Source organism: Caretta caretta, chromosome 2, assembly GCF_965140235.1.
Source record: "Caretta caretta isolate rCarCar2 chromosome 2, rCarCar1.hap1, whole genome shotgun sequence".
NCBI classification, from domain to species: Eukaryota; Metazoa; Chordata; order Testudines; family Cheloniidae; genus Caretta; species Caretta caretta.
This window is the reverse complement of record NC_134207.1, coordinates 183,604,437-183,622,063: the sequence shown is the minus strand read 5'-3', so window position 1 is coordinate 183,622,063 and position 17,627 is coordinate 183,604,437. Positions and strand designations below refer to the sequence as shown.

The 17,627-nt window shown below is 42.3% G+C and overlaps 1 protein-coding gene across 3 annotated transcripts in view; it reads left to right on the top strand.

The window, feature by feature from the left end:
* The window catches only part of ITGA9 (integrin subunit alpha 9), a 310,728-nt gene that overhangs the window by 165,632 nt on the left and 127,469 nt on the right, over positions 1-17,627 (top strand). For all 3 annotated transcript variants that reach the window (XM_048839011.2, XM_048839010.2, XM_048839009.2), the window contains exon 17: positions 15,387-15,463. In XM_048839011.2, the coding sequence (XP_048694968.1) occupies positions 15,387-15,463 (77 nt within the window). The remainder of the gene's footprint in view (positions 1-15,386; positions 15,464-17,627) is intronic.

The window sequence follows — 17,627 nt, the reverse complement described above, 5'->3', positions numbered from 1 at the left end:
AGCCCTGGTTCCTGCCAGGGGAGGATTTTCACCTTTTCACAGGCAGCACAGAAGACCGCTGTAAGGCTGCTTTCTGCAAACCCACTAACAAGCCCTAGGAGTTGAGGGGTGTGTCTGAAGTGAGGCTGCCAGTGGCAGCCCTGTCAGGAGATTCCAGGGAGGCTGTAATTTAGACACAACTTCAGAGCTGTCTAAGTTATGCCGGGGGATCTTCAGCCCTCAAAGCAGCCAGGGATTGGGAAGGTGCAAAGATCACTTAAAGCTGCTGCATCCTCTCTCCCCTTGGACTGTGCGTTCTGTGCTGCACCTGCTGGAGGAGCAGCACCATATCGCCTCTGTGGTGTAGAGAACACTGGCAGCCACTGTTTGCTCCCCACAATTGTTATCCCTACCCATGCTGCATTGGTTAGACAATGGTGGGACTTCCTTCAGCAAAAGTCACATGTAGCCATATATTGGTATGGCCCAATCCTTCTCCCATTCAGTGCAAACGGACTTTTTTCATTAGCCTCACTGGGAATAAGAGAAGCTTCTTAGTTTTCAAATACTCTTTCTTTAGAAAGCTAAGATCCTTTAAAAACATCTTCATAGAGTTATACTCTCATGATAAATGGCAGGTAATTCAATGTAAAACACTTGTTTTATCTGGAAGCTTCTCAGCATTCTAGGCATTTAACAATGGATTGTCAGATCTGGTTTTAACCTACTGGAAACTTTATCAAAACTATATATTCAGCAATGCATTGTCATGCATTACGTTTCCTTCTGACTAATAATAATGATGATATGCTTCTGAAGTTTTCATGGTGCTCAAATCTGCAGGCCCCTGAGTTGAAAGACATTGAACTAAAAGTTAGCTAAACTTTGGCATTGAACTAAAAAGGCATTGAACTAAAAGTTAGCTAAAATATTCAAAGATACGTTCTTTGCGACACATAAATGTGTGTTTTGACTTGATCTACCATTTGGCCTTTAGCGCTTGAATTTATGGATATGCAGTATTCAGATAGGTGCATTTTACTTTGAAAAGTTAATTTAAAAAAATTGAATTAACTCCAATGTTGTTTAGAAATATTTTTGTAAAGAGGCTTTGCATGGCCAATATGTGCATATTGTACTCTTGCAGATATAAAGTGGGAGTTAGTTGCATAGTAGAGAGCTCTTTCACATACAGCGTGGCTGAAAACTGAATCGCTTATCAAGTTACACTTTTTTAAAACCTGCATTTAACATGAGAAGGTCAGGTCTAACCCGGGGGCGCTGGGATGCAGTGTCAGATCAGTATTAAAATAGCTAGATATACAGATTATGAAGCACAGAAAGAAAAAAACATTTCGAGAATTTTCCTGACTTGTTTTCTGCTGCAATTTGGATGGGGAAAAAAGAGCTAGTTTAACAGTCCCTTCCCATGTGCCCTCCAGATGTTGAATCTCTTAATTGAGGAAGACAAAGATTTGAAGTTAGGGTGATCTCAGCTGATAAATGGGGCTGTGTTTCAGATCTACTATGTCAGTTTCAGTGATCAAATCCTGCTGAATAGCCTTTAGGAATGGCAGTGTAACTTAAAAAAAATTAACCAAATTAATGAAAGCTTATGCTCAAATAAATTGGTTAGTCTCTAAGGTGCCACTAGTACTCCTTTTCTTTTTGCGAATACAGACTAACACGGCTGCTACTCTGAAACCTTAAAAAAATTGTATCATGTCCCAGTTACAAATGATCTTTGAAAACCAAGTAGGATAAAAGTAAGAGTAATATCAAACTAATCTAATGAAAGGACCTACTTTTTCAAAGGAACTTGTGACTTTGGGTTCCTCAACTTTTGAAAGTTGAACTTGAGACACATTAAAGACTCCAATTTTCAGAAGGTGCGTACTCAGCACTTTCTGAAAATCAGGCCCCTTTAACAAGTTGGGCACCCAAAAACTGAAGCATCCAAAGTCACTTTAGAAAATGTAGGCCAATAGGGTGTGTGTGTGTGTGTAAGTGTAAGTAATATTAGTGCCAATCACTGTGGTAATTAGATACTATATGGACAGTGACCTCTGGTTTTCAAAAATCCTGAATAAAATCATCATGATTCTGTCAACCTAGTCAAAACTGACATTTTCAAATGGAAGATATTACTACTGTCATTTTAAAAAGACATTGTAAATTGCTGTTTTCTAATCAGTACTGATGACTTATTTTTGTGAATAAATGCATAAGTAGAGCTGGACAAATCTTTTTAGCCAAAGTGTTTTTCGGCAAAAGATGCAGATTGGGCAGCACTGACAATACATGTTGAGAATTCTTGTCAATTTTGCTGAATTGTTTCAATTCAATCTAAAAATAAATATGCAAAATGTCACAATGAAACATGTTGACGTTTGTTTAAACAAAAGGTTTCATATTTTTCTTTTCAAAATTGCTGTTAAAATTTTTTAAAATTTCATATAAAAATGTGAAATTTAAATTTAAATTTTCATTTTGACTCCAAGTGATTTTTTTCTGATGTTTTGTTTTACTGAAATTTTTTTAAAAAATTTTCAGTTCCACCTGAAATAATTCAAGTTGCCAGCGAAGTGAAAAATTTATTTGCACTGAGATGGGCAAAAGTAAACAAAGGACTCTGATGTAGTAAGTCAGTGGAGTAGAGGAGATATGATTGGAAGCAGAGAGAGAGAGAGGTTTAAACTTCCATCTTTGAGAAATCTGCTTTGCTTCTGCTAGATCTGTTTGGTGCCACAAGTCATTGCAAACATCCACTTGTGGCTGGATTTGTGTATTGAGCCAGATGTGTATTCACGTAATCAGATTTAGGGAGTTTAAGAGGTTTCAGAGTAGCAGCCGTGTTAGTCTGCATCCGCAAAAAAAACAGGAGTACTTGTGGCACTTTAGAGACTAACAAATTTATTTGAGCATAAGCTTCCGATGAAGTGAGCTGTAGCTCACGAAAGCTTATGCTCAAATAAATTTGTTAGTCTCTAAGGTGCCATAAGTACTCCTGTTCTTTTTGCTGAGTTTAAGTGGTCACCTCCACTGGGTGTTTGGTTTATTTTTCAGGGCTGTGATCTCCTCTGCACATTAAGAGCCTGTCTGCACATAGCTCTTCCACTGCCCATGCAGAAAGGGGTCATATGGCAGTACAATAACCCCCTCCCCCATCTTGCTGAGTATGGTCTCTTGGCTATACATTTAGTACCCCCTCAAGCTGTATTAACTTTTGCTTGAAATTCAGGTATATTGTGGAATCATCTTTAAAGGAGGCTTCATGTGTAACTGTCATCAGTGACAAGCATGGAAATCTGATGGCATAATCCTATGAGGAAGCTTGTGAAGCTTTTTGTCCCATAAGTTATTTTTTTCTATGTGGGAGAATGATGTGTTGACTATCATTTAAACAGAGCTATGGTATTAAATGAACACATTGATGGGTATCTTGTATGAAATGTATTTATTCATTCATTCACATTTATTTCTAAAAGTGACTAACCTTAGCTCTAGGCACTACAAAACATTTGAATGAAAAACAAGGAGGGATTTTAAATGAGCTGCATTGGAGGGTGCACCCATCCCTATCCCTGACACAAGATCATCATGTCGTTAAAAGTAGTAACTTCAGATGGGTCTGAGCAAATGAATCTTAGCTAAAAATTGCCCTTGACAAAGCATGAAAGTGTGAGGCTGTTCTGATGAACTATATTGGACATTTGGTAGGTGATTCAAATATGGCTCTGATTTTGCAAAATGAAGTAAAATGTAATTAAGCTGGCCCAAGGGACTGCATGGCACAGAGGCTAACATCTAATTTTGTGGTGACTTGTAGATACTTTGTGTGGTGTGTGTTTGTATGTATAGATGCTTAGCAAAAGCTCTGGTTGGTATAGTATATAGGTTGTGGTAGCAAAAGCAATAGATGTGTGTGTGGGTCTAGATCTAGATACCTTGTTGAATTGTCAGGTGGCTGCTGATTAAATGGAGAAGATTCCAATTGCGAGGGTTGGAAGTGGTTAGGTAATTCATTCTCTCTCAAACATAAAATCCATGACAGGTTGATTTGGGGAGGGGAAGCAAAGGATGTTGTTTTCCCCCATAGTTGACGCATTGAAGACTTCAGGAGCCTCCCTTCCTTCCACCAGCTTCCTTGTTGCCCCTTCTTATCCTCTGCTACCTCCATTCCCTGGGGGAAAAAAAATCTCCCCCTCTATCATTTAGGAATTAAGTTGTGGTATGCTAAGTCCCAGTTTATTTTAAATAGTGTAATGAAATCACCTGCTATAGTGTGAATGGATACATCATATTTGTACTCTCACCACCAAGCTGATGCCTTATACACAAATGTTTCTAGATTTCAGGAACTGTCTTAAGCAAAACAGCTCATGGGTCATGAAGATAGGCGGGGTAGTAGAGTACATGACTTGGAGTCCAGGGCCCAGGACTTTATTCCTAATTTGCCACTTGCTCATGATGGAATTTTGGATTAGTTGCTGAACCTCTGTGTGCCTTAATTTCTCCGTTTCTAGAATGGAGTTGTTAATAAAAGCCCACCTTTTATAAAGTGTTTTGAGAACTTTATTTTTTGCAAATATTTGTATTAAAAAATGAACAATGTCGTTAAACATAAATACATTAGACAATGTGATGAAACTCAGTGGTGAGGCGGAGAGGAATTTTCTTTGAGCTGGATTAGACGAGACTCTTGTGTGAATGATGACATTTTTTTTGAAAACCCAAACGTTTCCTGTGCTGTGGACAAAACAATGGCAGTACCAGATAGTATCCTGAGTGGCTTTATTGGTCAGCTACAGTATTTGATGTCTGCCAATCTGGAGCTCCTCAGCAATATGACTAAGTTTTCCTTGCTGTCTGTTTTTGGCATATCTTTCTGTAGTGAAGAAAACTGTTTAATGCCTAAAGAATGGGTCATGCCTGAGACTAGAATGATCTATATTGGGTACTTTTATGGCCTGCATTACTATAAAATAAGATTGGGAGGCACTCAGATACTAATGCATTTATCCTTGCAATTCCCCATCAAGGTAGGCGAGAAGTACTGTTGTTTCCATTTTGCAGATGGGGAAACTGAGACATGGAGAGACTCAGTGACTGGTCCAAGGTCTCCTAGGAAGTCTGTGGCAGAATAGGGACTTGAGCCCTGGTCACCTGAGTTCCAGGCTAATATCCTCAGCATCCTTCCTCACTATATAGGCTGCAGAACTCTGTTCCACTCTTATTGTTTCAGAGATCTCAGTCAAAGGTTCCTTTTGCTCCAGGAGCCTCTCCCTTTGCTCAATTAAAAATATCTTCCCCTTGGTTGTGTGGGATTCCTAAAGCAGTCAGTCCCACCCACCTCTAATTATCTGACTTTCCACTGTTCTACAGACATGGGTTTCAGTGGTCAGTATCCACCTTAAACTGGCAGTGACTGGGCACTGTCCATTCCAGGAAAACTAAAAAGGACTCCACCCTGAGTATGTACTGGCTCAGGCTGAGATTGAATTGGCCTGTTCTTTTCTGAATGGAAAAAAAGGGAAAGATTCCAGTTCAGAGCTGAATTTGAACAGCAGGTGTCCAGCTCTATTGTAACTTTGAAATGTCTGCTATTAGTTAACGAACGTAAATAATAATTAATGGAGGTCACTGACTGCAGTGCGTGACATGCATATTTTGGTAATCTTATTCTCATTTAATGATGGGCGAGGCCAGTGGTTTTCCATTGTTGGACCCTCATCCCATTTATCAATATGGAAAGGGCAACATGCTGGAGATCCCATGATGCCTGTTCATGACCCCCAGGTTGAACAGCCGTGCGCTAGACCAGTGGGCCATGGGTTAGACCTATTTACCATTGTGGGTCACATCCAATATTACCTGTATGGCCTTGAGGATGTCACATGGGCCGCAGCATTGTGCTGATTGGGCCGCAGGTTGGGAGCCACAGGGCTAGACCAAGCACAATAGCCTTCATGCTCAGCCGTACTATGTGTGTGTGCAGGGAGACAAAAACATGATCTCATCATATGAGGTACAGGGTACAGGATTTAAATCACCTAGAGCTGCACAATTTTTTCAGGGCATTGTAGGAAGAATCCGCTGAACTTTATCTGGGTATCTGAACATTTTTACTGTGAGGATTTATGAGGTGATTTTTAAGGGGGGGCCCAATCCTTTGGGAAGGGTTGGAAGGAATTTGGCATCCTTTGGCCCTGTAAGTTTGGGGGTGGAGTCTGAAGGACAGTTCATCGGCCAGAGCCTGTGTTTTGAGTGAGGGGGTGATCTCTGGTAACCTTATTAACGTGTGTAGGTTCTTTTATTGTTTTTAATATGTTTTCTCTGTTACAATTTTACCTTAAGAATTAAATATTCTTGTTTGGAAAGACGTGTGGTAACTTAACTGTGGCAATTACACTATGTACTGTTTCTGAGGAGAGACAGACAGCAGGCCTAGTTAGGCAGAATGTCGTTTGCTGGGGATATCACAGTATAAGCAAGGAGCTGTGGAGTCTGGAAATACCCCAGTCAGAGGTGCAGGAGTTAACTAAGAACAGAAACAGAAGGAAGAAAGCAACCAAGGGTGCAAGATTTCTTTAATGCCTCAGAAAATTTCAGCTTTGACAAACCTTCAGAAAGGACAGACTAGAAACAATATTGTCCCAGACTTAACACTGCAACCAAACTCCACAAAGAAATTGGGGAGATATAGGTATCATCTTTGATTTGTGCTACGGGGAAACAAGAAGAGCATATCTTTAAATCTTTTGGCTTTACTGAAGACAAGCAACAAAGATAACCACAAAAGGGTTCTGATTATGTTTGATGTATACTTTATACTTCAGAGAACTGTGGTTTATGAAAAAGCATGTTTTCTCCAGAAAATTCAAGAACCAGGGAGAAAATGTTGAATGTGTTACAAGAGCTCTGCATACATTGGCTGAAAACTGATTTTAGGAATGCAAAACATGAATATATCAGAGGCAGGCTGGTTACTGGGTTAACAGATGATAACCTTTCACAACAACTACAGCTGAAGAGCAATTTAACCCAAGCCACAGCTATACGGAAAGCAACGCACTCAGAATTAGTCAGAACAAAAGGCAGGAGCAATTTGAAAAAACCTGAAACTAGCTTAGAAACTGTGAACAGACACTTGAGTATTAAAAATCATTAGCACATAATCCCTGAGGCAGGGAGAGAGAATTCCCAGACTAAGAGAGGCAAAGTCCAGCCTACATGTATAAGGTGTGGAAAAAGTCATATCCCAAGAGATGACGTATGTCCAGCCAGAGGCATACAGTGTGTAATGCATGAAATATGGACATTTTGCAGCTGTTTGCCACACCAAAGCAGTTAGGGAGTTGTCTCATATTGCAGACAGTCAAGAGCTATTGTTTCTGGGATCTATCACTTGTGATGACATAGAACCTGCCTGGAGAGAGAAACTGAATATTCGTGGCAAGACATTGACTTTAAAATTGGCTCGAGAGCTGAAATTACAGTCATCTCAGAAGGGACATACAATCACCTTCAACCCCTTCCAGAGCTGAAGTCACCTGACACAGCTCTGGCTAGCCCATAGGTATAGTTTGATTGCTATATTGCTGGGGGGAGGGGGCAGAGGTGAAAGTAAGCCGGTACGCCCCGGTATGGTGTACTGGCAAGAGCTGGTGTGCCGTACAGGGGTGGATCGACTTCCCCAGGCTCAATTTAAAGGGCCTGCAGCTCCCAGCAGTGGTTGGAGCCCCCAGCCCCTTAAATTGCTGCCAGAGCCCCGCTACCGGAGCCCCGCTGCTGCTTCCCCAGGGCTCCGGCAGGCTCCGGGGATGATTTAAAGGGCCTGGGGCGGTAGTGGCAGCCGGAGCCCCATCCCCGGAGCCCTGCTGCCAGAGCCCTGGGGAAGCAGCAGCGGGGCTCTGGGGACGATTTAAAGGGCCCAGGGCTCCGGCTGCTGCTACCGCCCAGGGCCCTTTAAACTGCTGCCAGAGCCCCCGGCTGCTGCTGTTACCCCGGGGAGGGGGAAGGAGGCACTTGCCAGTACAGGGTGGGCTGGGGCTGGCTCTGACCTCCCTCAGCCCTGCCCCTTCCGGGGGCCAGAGCCGGCCACAGCCCAGCCCCATACCGGTAAGTCACTGGACTTGCCCCCCATGCCGCAGGGGTGAAAGTAAAGTGCATGTGCAAACACACATGCTCACACATGTGCATGCTGAAGCCAGTTTGCTTGGCTCAGGAGCTGCAGAAGTGCCCTAAAAGTGTGTGTGTGTGGGGGGGGGTCCACAGGTGCCCGAACCATGGCTACGCCCCCCATGCCGCATTGCCCCGCCCCCAGCCTCTGCCCTCATGCCTTCTTCCTGAGCCCCTGCCTCATGCTGCCCCTTCTCCCTGAGGCCCCACCCCTGCACCACCTCTTCCCCCCAAGACATCCCTCCTTTCTGCTCCTCCCCCCATCGCACTGCCTTGGCCCCCTCTCCCCCATTCTGGTGTCCCTGCCTTGGCTCACTGGCGCTCTCTCTCCCCATCTGCAGTGGGTACCTGGGCTGCTGGTGCTGGGGGGGGGGTGATGGGCTGGCTTAACGGGGAAGCCCCAGCTGCTGCTGGTGGCCACTCCAGCCCCGGCTGCTGCAGCGATGTCGCTGCTCTGATGCTGCTGCGGACACCTCCCTGCTATGGCTGCTACATGCCTGGGGCCCTGCTTCGCCCCCGCCCACTCCTGTATCCCCTTCTCTCCCCCATCCCCTCCCCCTTCCTCTGCCCACTCTCTGCTACCACATCCCATCCCCTTCTCTTCCCCCTGCCCTATCCCACTGTCTTTTCTCCCCATCTTTCTTGCCCCACCCCACCCTCCTTATCCTGCTTTCTCCCCCTTTCCCTCCCCCCCCCCCCCGACTTACCATTGTACAGGCAACAAGCAGGCACTAGGAGACAGGAGGCAGCTTCCAGCTGCTGAGGCAGGGGCCTGGAGCACAGAGAAAAAGCTGCTCTGTCACCCTCCCCGCAAGCCGAAACGTGCCAGGGGCAGAGGGGAGGCACAGTGTGGGAAGGACAGAGCTCCCCTCCCAAAGCAAGCCCTGCAGGGCAGCTCACTGTTCACGGAAATGGGGTGGGGGGAAGTGGCACGTGATCCTGCATGACCTCCGTTCTGGAGGAACAACAGGACCTCCGTTCTGTTTGGTGGGTAATGCTCCCCGTACATTCCCCCAAACTGAGCCCATGGGCTAGCCCTGGAGGTATGCAGAACAGCATGAGCCAGTTCATCACAGAAACCTCTTACAAGGACAAAACCTTTGCATTCAGAGTGCACAAGATCAAAGACAGACAACCTTCTCAGTCTCCTCATGGCTGCTGTGATGGGCCTAGTGAGAAAGATGGAAGAACTTGACAGAGGATTTGATGATATTGGACTTTTGAGAAGAGATTCAATCCAAATCAACTTGAGACAATGCTGTACCATACAGTGTTCAAACATTTCTTCCTGAGGATCCTTGGAAGAAACTAGCTGCAGATTTATGGAGATTCCGGGGGTATCATAACTTGTAGTCGTGGACTATTTTTCTAGGTATGTAGAAGTAATGTACTTGAAAGACAAAACATGTTGCAGTGCTATTGAGAAACTTAAGTACACTTTTGCTCACTTCAGTATTCCAGAACAATTAGTGATGGACAATAGCCCACAATTCACTTCAGCAGAATTCAAATGATTCCAAATGAAATATGATTTTGATCATATTACTAACATCTCACATTATCCACAAGTCAGTGGAGAGGCTGAGAGGTGTACAGGCAGCCAAGAACTTCCTGCAGCAGATCAACACCAGAAGCAGCTAATGGATGTAGTCCAGCACAACTCATGATGGGAAGAAAACGCAAAAACGACCGATCCAACTTTGCAAAAGAACCTGTTTCCAGAGTGACCAGACATGAAAACAGTAGCCAAATCAGATAAAAAGACTAACAGCTTACACATACTTTTACAACGGTTATCTCTCAGAGACCTGCTAGGTCTAGAACCAGTGTCTGGGTTCATGTCATATTGGATAGAGAAAGAGGGTGGACAACTCCTGCTGTCATGAAGAAAAAGAAGTTGGTACCCAGATCATATGTAATTGAGAACAACAGTGGAGAGTTCAACAGAAATCATTGACATCTACACTGTGTTCCTCAGAAACAACAATCAGCAGAGCAAACTCTACAGGTGACAGATGCAGAACAACAAAACGACGACTCAAGGATTCCAAACCAACCACAGCTAGTCGTTGCACCTAATGGACAGCCAGATGACCATTTCTTATACATTCAGGTTGTGTAATTGGAAAACTGGTATGATACAGAACTGCTTAACAGACTGATATGTACTGACCTTCAAAGACTGTGTGATGGTGTAAACATTGTAAATGGTAGGAATATAGAAATTAAAGGGGGGATGTAATGGAATGCAAAACTGTAGCATAATGCTCAACAGCTAGGTGTCACTGTGCATAAAATACCTTATTTAAATGAACTTCAGCCATACCTGGCAGATCACTGATTCCATGACTTTCAGACACCTCTGTGACATTTTCCCACCCTGGGGTGGCAGGCCGGAGATGACAGCTAGTGGGCGGGACCGCGGAGCTCCCAGCCGCCATGGGTGACGGGTGCTGGACCCCGTCTTCCTCAGTGGGGCTCGGGGTCTCTTCGCTTCCCCCTCCCCCAGCTCGGGCTTCAGTCCTCCCCCTGTCAACCCCATTTTGTCATGGTTATTTTTAATAAAAGTCAGGGACAGGTCACAGGCTTCTGTGAATTTTTGTTTGTCTGTGACCTGTCCGTGACTTTTTTACTAAAAATAACGGTGTCAAAATCTTAACCTCATTTATGATCAACCCATCTGGTGTGTATAAGCAAGCTCTGTGACCAGTCCATATCTGGTCCAGAAGAACATGAAGATACATTTTTGCTTGATGATTTATACTTACTAATTGCTAGATAGCAGCTTTGGTTAGGGAGCTTTTTCCAGACAGCTAATTTCCTTGGAGAGCACCTCTTCCTCTTGTTTGTCCAGTTTTCTATCTTTTTGTTGTTGTTAGGTAGATATGTCCATGTTTAATATATTATTACTTCATCAAAGGATACAAAGCAAGGCCCTGCTGAAATCCAAAGCCAGCTTTTGTGGAAAGGAGAAACGATTGTGTTTGGCTTTAAATGATATGATAAATGGTAGTATATGAGTACTGAGCCTTAGGTACACAATTTTCCTCTCAGCACATTCACTGAACAAATTCATTTCCCTCCACCTTTCCCCAATTAGAGGAGTTCTTATATGCTTTAGTTTAATAAAATAATAATTGCTGGCCATTCTCTCCCCCCCCCCCATTTTCCTATGCTAACCCGTTGTAAATGTGAAGCTCTTTTCTTTGTGTAACACTGCTTCATGGGAACACCTGGAGCCCTCGGCGAGCTCCCTAGCTGATTTCACCCCTCTTCCTCCCCTCCCTGCACCCGCCACCCACACTGTTCTGACTTGGCTGTTTTATTTAATAGGAGGATTCTTCTGATCATTTATAGCCCCTGTGGAGTTCACTCCCCTGGATTGAATTTGCTTGAATATTTTCCTAGACATATTCTCTAAATAATTTGTTCTTATTTTAGCCAGTGCATGTAATTAAATCCTGGAAGGCTTTCAGGAACGTTAATTGCTTTTCTTGAGGGAATTGAATTCAGGCTTTTGCACCTGACTCTATGGGATATTTGATTTAATAGACAAGTTTATCATAGGGACATAGAGTTTAAGGCCAGAAGGGACCACCAGATCAGTCTGACCTCCTGTGTATCACAGGCCACCAACACCACTGAGCACTCACACACAAACCCAACAACCAAAATTAGACCAAACTGTTACAGTACTCAGGAAATTAAACTATTATGTGCCACAGGCAGAAAATAGGAGGAACTGAAGGACACCAATGCCTAAAGTTCCTTCAATGACAGGGAAATGATCAGGTGGGACATAGCCAGATGGTCCTGGCAAATGACCCACCTGATCACCTTCCCAACCTTACATATGGCAGTCAGTTAGACCCTGAGCAGGTGAGCAACAGTCAGACTGCCAAAGTTCCACAACGGTCTGGTGAAGCGGAGGGTGGCTGGGTGGTTTCAGGAACTACTACTTTACCTTGTGATCAGTAGATATTTCAATCTAATAGCTTCGCTTTTAAGGGCAAATTGAAAATTTATGGCCAAGATTTAAAAAAATTGAGACCTAAAATTAGGCTTATAAGGGCCACATTTAGGCGCCTACATACATGGCCTGATTTTTAAAAATTTAGATTGAATTTCCAGTCACTGAAGGATGGATTCTGCTACCTTTACTCATCTTGAGTAGCATCATGGGACTACATGTGGAACAAGGTGTGTTGGCTCAAAGTGGGTAAAGGTCGCAGAATCTGGTTCTGAATGAACTGACCATTGTCTGATCCAAACTAAATGAAAAGGTTGGGTTTTGAGGAGTTACTCCTTTTTTTCTCCCTATTCTCCTCAAGACTCCCACGTTAGCTGCCCAGTTGCCCTAGAAGGAAGGAAGGACCCAGCTCTTTCTGAAACCTAACACCAAGAACTTTTAGGGCTTGGGGCTTATTTTGGGGAAGGCCCCAGATTTCCAGATGCTTATCTGAATTTCTTGGGGGTTGAGATCTCACAAGAATTGATTTATTTTATGTTTTTATTTGTTGCAAGATTTGTGATATTTTCTCTTTCAGGTTTGGCTAGAAATACTACAAACACAGACTTTCTCATGGTGCTATATTTAAGTCGTTCCACTTCTGTTTGTAGAACTAGGAAGTAGAGAGACATACGCAGAAATGATAAGTAACTGGGAAAGGGAAGAGGGGAAAGAGCGTGACCTTTCTCAAACTTCTAAACAAAAGTTTGGCTAGCTCAAGGTTCCAGTCCATCCTTGTTTTTATCCAACTTGGTTGGTTCATCCTGAACTACTGCACACTGCTTATATGAGCTGGTATATTGGCCAGGACTCCAAGGTTAAGTACTTATTCTGTTTTTTGAAAGTAACATGGAGTTTGGTTAGGGCACTAGTCTGGGACTTGGGAGACCTGGGCTCATTTCCCTGCTCTTCCACAGAATCCCTGTGAGGCCTTGGGCAAATCACTCTTTGCCTCAGTTCCCCATCTGTAAAATGGGGATAACAGCACTGCCCTACCTCAGAGGGGTGTTATGAGGAGAAATACTAGAACTAGTTGGAAATTTTCCGGTGGAGTGTTTTTCTGCTGGGAAATGCCAATTTGTTGAAATTGACACATTCTGTGGGAACATGTCAATTTCAGTGAGATTTCCACAAAAGCCACCCAGCTCCTCAGCAACTGCAACCTGCGGAAGCTGCTTCTGTCTGTTCCAGCCAGCTTAAATTTTCCCTGGCTCCCATGGCTGGTTTCTCACTGAAAATTTTTCCCTCCCAATCCATCATGACTTGCGGGAAAGATGCTGCATAGGTCTTAGTGTCCCCCCTCCCCCCCTCAGGAGAAGGGGGTCACCTCTGCACAGTTCTGTGTTGGGGAGCTTGGCCATCTTTCCTTCTCCCTCCCCAGTACTACAATACCTGTGAAGATGTGCCTGGCATTTAACTGCTGTTGGTTTGAGTTTCTCTGGCATAAGAAAATGTTACTAATGTTTGCAAGGTAGTTAGGCGTCTGCTACGCTTTAGGTTTGAGTGGTTTAAATGGGCAACGATTTATCTGATCAATAATTGTAGGAAACTTAGTACCTGCTCTTTTGACTTGAAGAACCAAGCCAATAGATGTAATAACAAAAGTCTGGGATTGTTACCCAGTTCCTTAAATTCACTTAAAATGCTATATTTTTAAAATACACCTGATATATTTGGACATGCGGCACGTTTTTAGTAAGTTTCTGAATTTTATAGAGATACAATATACAAAAAATAAACTGTAGGGTGAGATGATTTTACAGTTAACGCTCCTTTTTCCTTGAGAGCTCAAACCACCTTTAATGTACTTAGACACATCAGCAGTTAGGGCCAAATTCTGAGCAGGGGAGCAAAACCCATGGAAAATGTTTTTTCTCTGAGGATTAGAGGGACATGCCAGTCGATTGTACCTCATTTTGAGGGCCACAGCTCATCTTAGTCCCATAATTCCATACTTTCCACATAAATCCTGTGTACCCTTACATTTGTTGTTGAAAATTATTTACTTAAGAAATAATGTATCATGTGACTGAGGTACCAGAAAATGTTGTTTACACTAAAGGAAATCCCAAGCATTTTAAGTGTCCTGCATGAATAATTTTTTGAGTTCCTCTTTTTGGATCTTTGTCTTTAAGTGGTTGGAGGTTGTGAAATGTGTAAAATGCAGGGAGATGGAATTCTTTGCCCCAAATGGCCTGGTTGTCTGTGCAATTGGGCAGTGGTCTCTGTTCTAAGCAATGGGAGAAGTAGTCATCATATTCCCCCAATCTCTTAACAGGATATACAGACTCAATGGATCCATGCTGTTGTCGGACACTGTGGACATGCTCCTGTCATATCCCCAATACACCGACCACTGACTTCCACATTTAGATGTGGAGAATTGCCAGCAAGCTGTACTTGGCCACACTTAGGGGAATGTGGCATTCTTAAGCACATACCCTCTCCTGCCTGCCCTTTTGCTTACCTAGTGGAAAGGTGCCATCTCTGTTGCCACTGAAGCTTTGTGTGCCCATGCACAGTGCTGCAGAATCTTGGTCCTTTTCCTCTCTTCATTTTCCCAATCCATTTAATTTGATAGCTGCATTGTCAACTCCCAGTGGGTTTTACAAACATTCAAGAGGCTTGACTGTAGTTCTGTTATTCTGGCATTATTTTAATGGTCAGTAATTTGAAAGTCAGAATTGCATGCTTTGCTTAAAGGAATGATGTATTTTGCTAGTATAAACAACATGATGACAAATGGGTAAAATTTTACTTTGTTTATAGATGAGTGAATTGGTTTGATGAATATGTCCTGGTACCTCAAACTCTACACCAACCCAAGTCTTTCCCAGGGTTATGAAAGAGTTTCGTTCAATTATTTTCCACATTTATATATATATTTTTTTCGTTCATACTATTTGGAACCAGAAACAGGAGTGCCAAAAATATGGGCTAGGATGTGATTATAGCCTGACCAGAAACAGGAATGTGCTGAAGAAAAGCCATGAGAGTCTGTTTCTGGTGAGCTTTCCAATTCAGTCTGACAGAGTCTAAGAGCTCTAGATAAAGAGAAGATTTGACTGCCTCTGAATCGCTTGAACTTCGCTCCTCAGTACTTTGTATCATGACCTTCGAGTGTTCTTAATTTTACTGAAATACATTGCTTTGGGAAGAGGAGTCTGATTATACCAGAGTCCCCCACTATAATAGCTTTCTCCTCTGTTTTTCACAGACTATTTTTGAGAGGAATTGTCAATCAGATGATTGTGCTGCTGATTTGAAACTTCAGGGTAAATTATTGCTGTCTAGGTGAGTGAATTATACTTTTTTCTTGTTCTTTCTTGTACATACTTGTATGTAATTGATTTTAATTAAGGGCACAGTGAAAACCCAATGTAAAGATCCACACCTTGTATATGCAACTTCTTGCACGACATGCAGATTATTATTAATTATATTATGATAGTACCTAGAGAGAGACTGAGATCAGACCCCTGTTATGCTAGGTATTGTGCATGCCCAAGACAGTCACTGCCTGAGAGAGTTTACAATCTGAACAGACAAAGGCGGGGAGGGGAATTAGAAGCACAGAAATATGAAGTGACTTGTTTTAAGTCCCATAGTAGGTCAGTGTCAAAGCATAGGTTTTCTGTCCAATGCCATCTCCACTAGATCATGCTGCCTCTCAAAGAAGGTGATGACAAAGTAAAGCTGCGTGAAGCATCTCCATTTTCCTTAGTAAAAGTTTGTTTAAAAAAAATCTCAAAATATTGCAAATGTCATAAAATCCTTTGTGGTGTTAAAATTTTATCCTACTCCCCTTTAATTCCTTAAATTCGTAGTCTCTGCAGAATTATTTGTCTTCATTTGTCAGTTTCACAATCATTTTGTCAATATTTAGAGAGCTTTTCCTTTTAACTCCACTTTTCATCTCACATGGTAAAACTCGCCAAGTGGCACTGATGTGAGGTTTTTCTTTTGTCTCATTTGGCTTATGATCCAAGAAAAAGGCATATTGTATTGCTTGGTCAGGATGTGCTTATTTCATTTCTGGATTTTTTTCAGGTTAAAGTTGAACCTTATGTATCATTTCTGTTTCCTTTTTCCTAGCATTTTTAGCACGCTTTTAGGGAGTGAAATGCTGATCTGAAGTATTTAACCATGTTTCAGGTGTTTTGCTGTTTGATGCAGATGTTGTCTGTGAAACCCTTAGCTCTCAGGCCAGGAAAGAATAAGTCAAAAACAGTAAAGTCAGCAGATCTAAAAGTATTTTGCACAACTCTACAGTGTTTTATAGTTGTAACTAGAGATAGGCCTGAACCAAAACCCTGAAAGCAAACTCTGAGAAACTATGACCAGCTCCAGCTCTCATTGAAGTAAGCAGGAGTATTTCCATTGACTAACTGGGAGTTGGATTGGGTTCTCAAGCTATGGATTCCAAGCTTGCAGTTTGCCTTTTACCCCCCACCCTCCAAACCTGGACTTGTTACCTTATACAGAATGTTAGAGGTGTACAAAATACACACTGGAGAACTGTGTTTTATTTCCCCCCCTCTTCTTCAGATCAGAGATAATCCAGAAAACTAGGGGACAAATCCTGAAGACACTTACTTGCTATGAGTCAGTCCTCTGAAGTCATGGCAATAAGCAATATAGTTAGTAGTGTTTGGGGGATTGCTAGTTCCTTCAGCTGTCTAGATTTAAGCCTGATTTTATTATTTGAAAAATAAGCTGTTGATTTCCCCTAAACAAATAAAAACCATGACTGTAAAACGAGTGTAAGGTATTCTAAAACAAGACAACATTGATACAGCAAGTGCTGATCAAACCTCTCAGTTCTTCATTTTAGTTCATCTCTGAGTTACTCTTTGAAATATACAGGATGTCTTCAAATAGATAACATATTCTGTTGATTTGCTGTTGTGTTTAATCTCCAAGACTGTCTGTTTTCTGTTTTTAGAAAACACCTATAACATTCTTCCATCTAAAGAAATTAGAATATGTATTATTATTGCCTGTTTAAAATTCAAAGGCTGCTCTGGATTCTGGTTTTGCATAGGTTGGAAAAGGTGCCTATCCTGTATAGTATGACTAATTTCTTATACACGCAATGCCATATGCTGAAAGATTGTATATAAGCATTTTTTTTTGTAATTCTTCCTGTCTACGTAACAGAAGTTGTTACAGACCTTCAGTCATTTCCAATGCTTATACACCAGAATGAATTGAAGTATTTACAGGATCATTGCTTTTTTGTACTAGACATTTTTGGACCTGATTCTGTTCTCATGTACACTGGAAAAATTGCTCCATTTATGTCTATACAGTTCCATCAATGTAAAAAAATTGGTATAAGTGGAAGTCCATTAGTTTCTCATTGTAAATATTTCTGGTTTGTATCCTTTTCAGTAACCTCAACACTTAAGAGTCATAAGGTATACACAGTGCTAAATGCTTTACAGTACATTGTTTT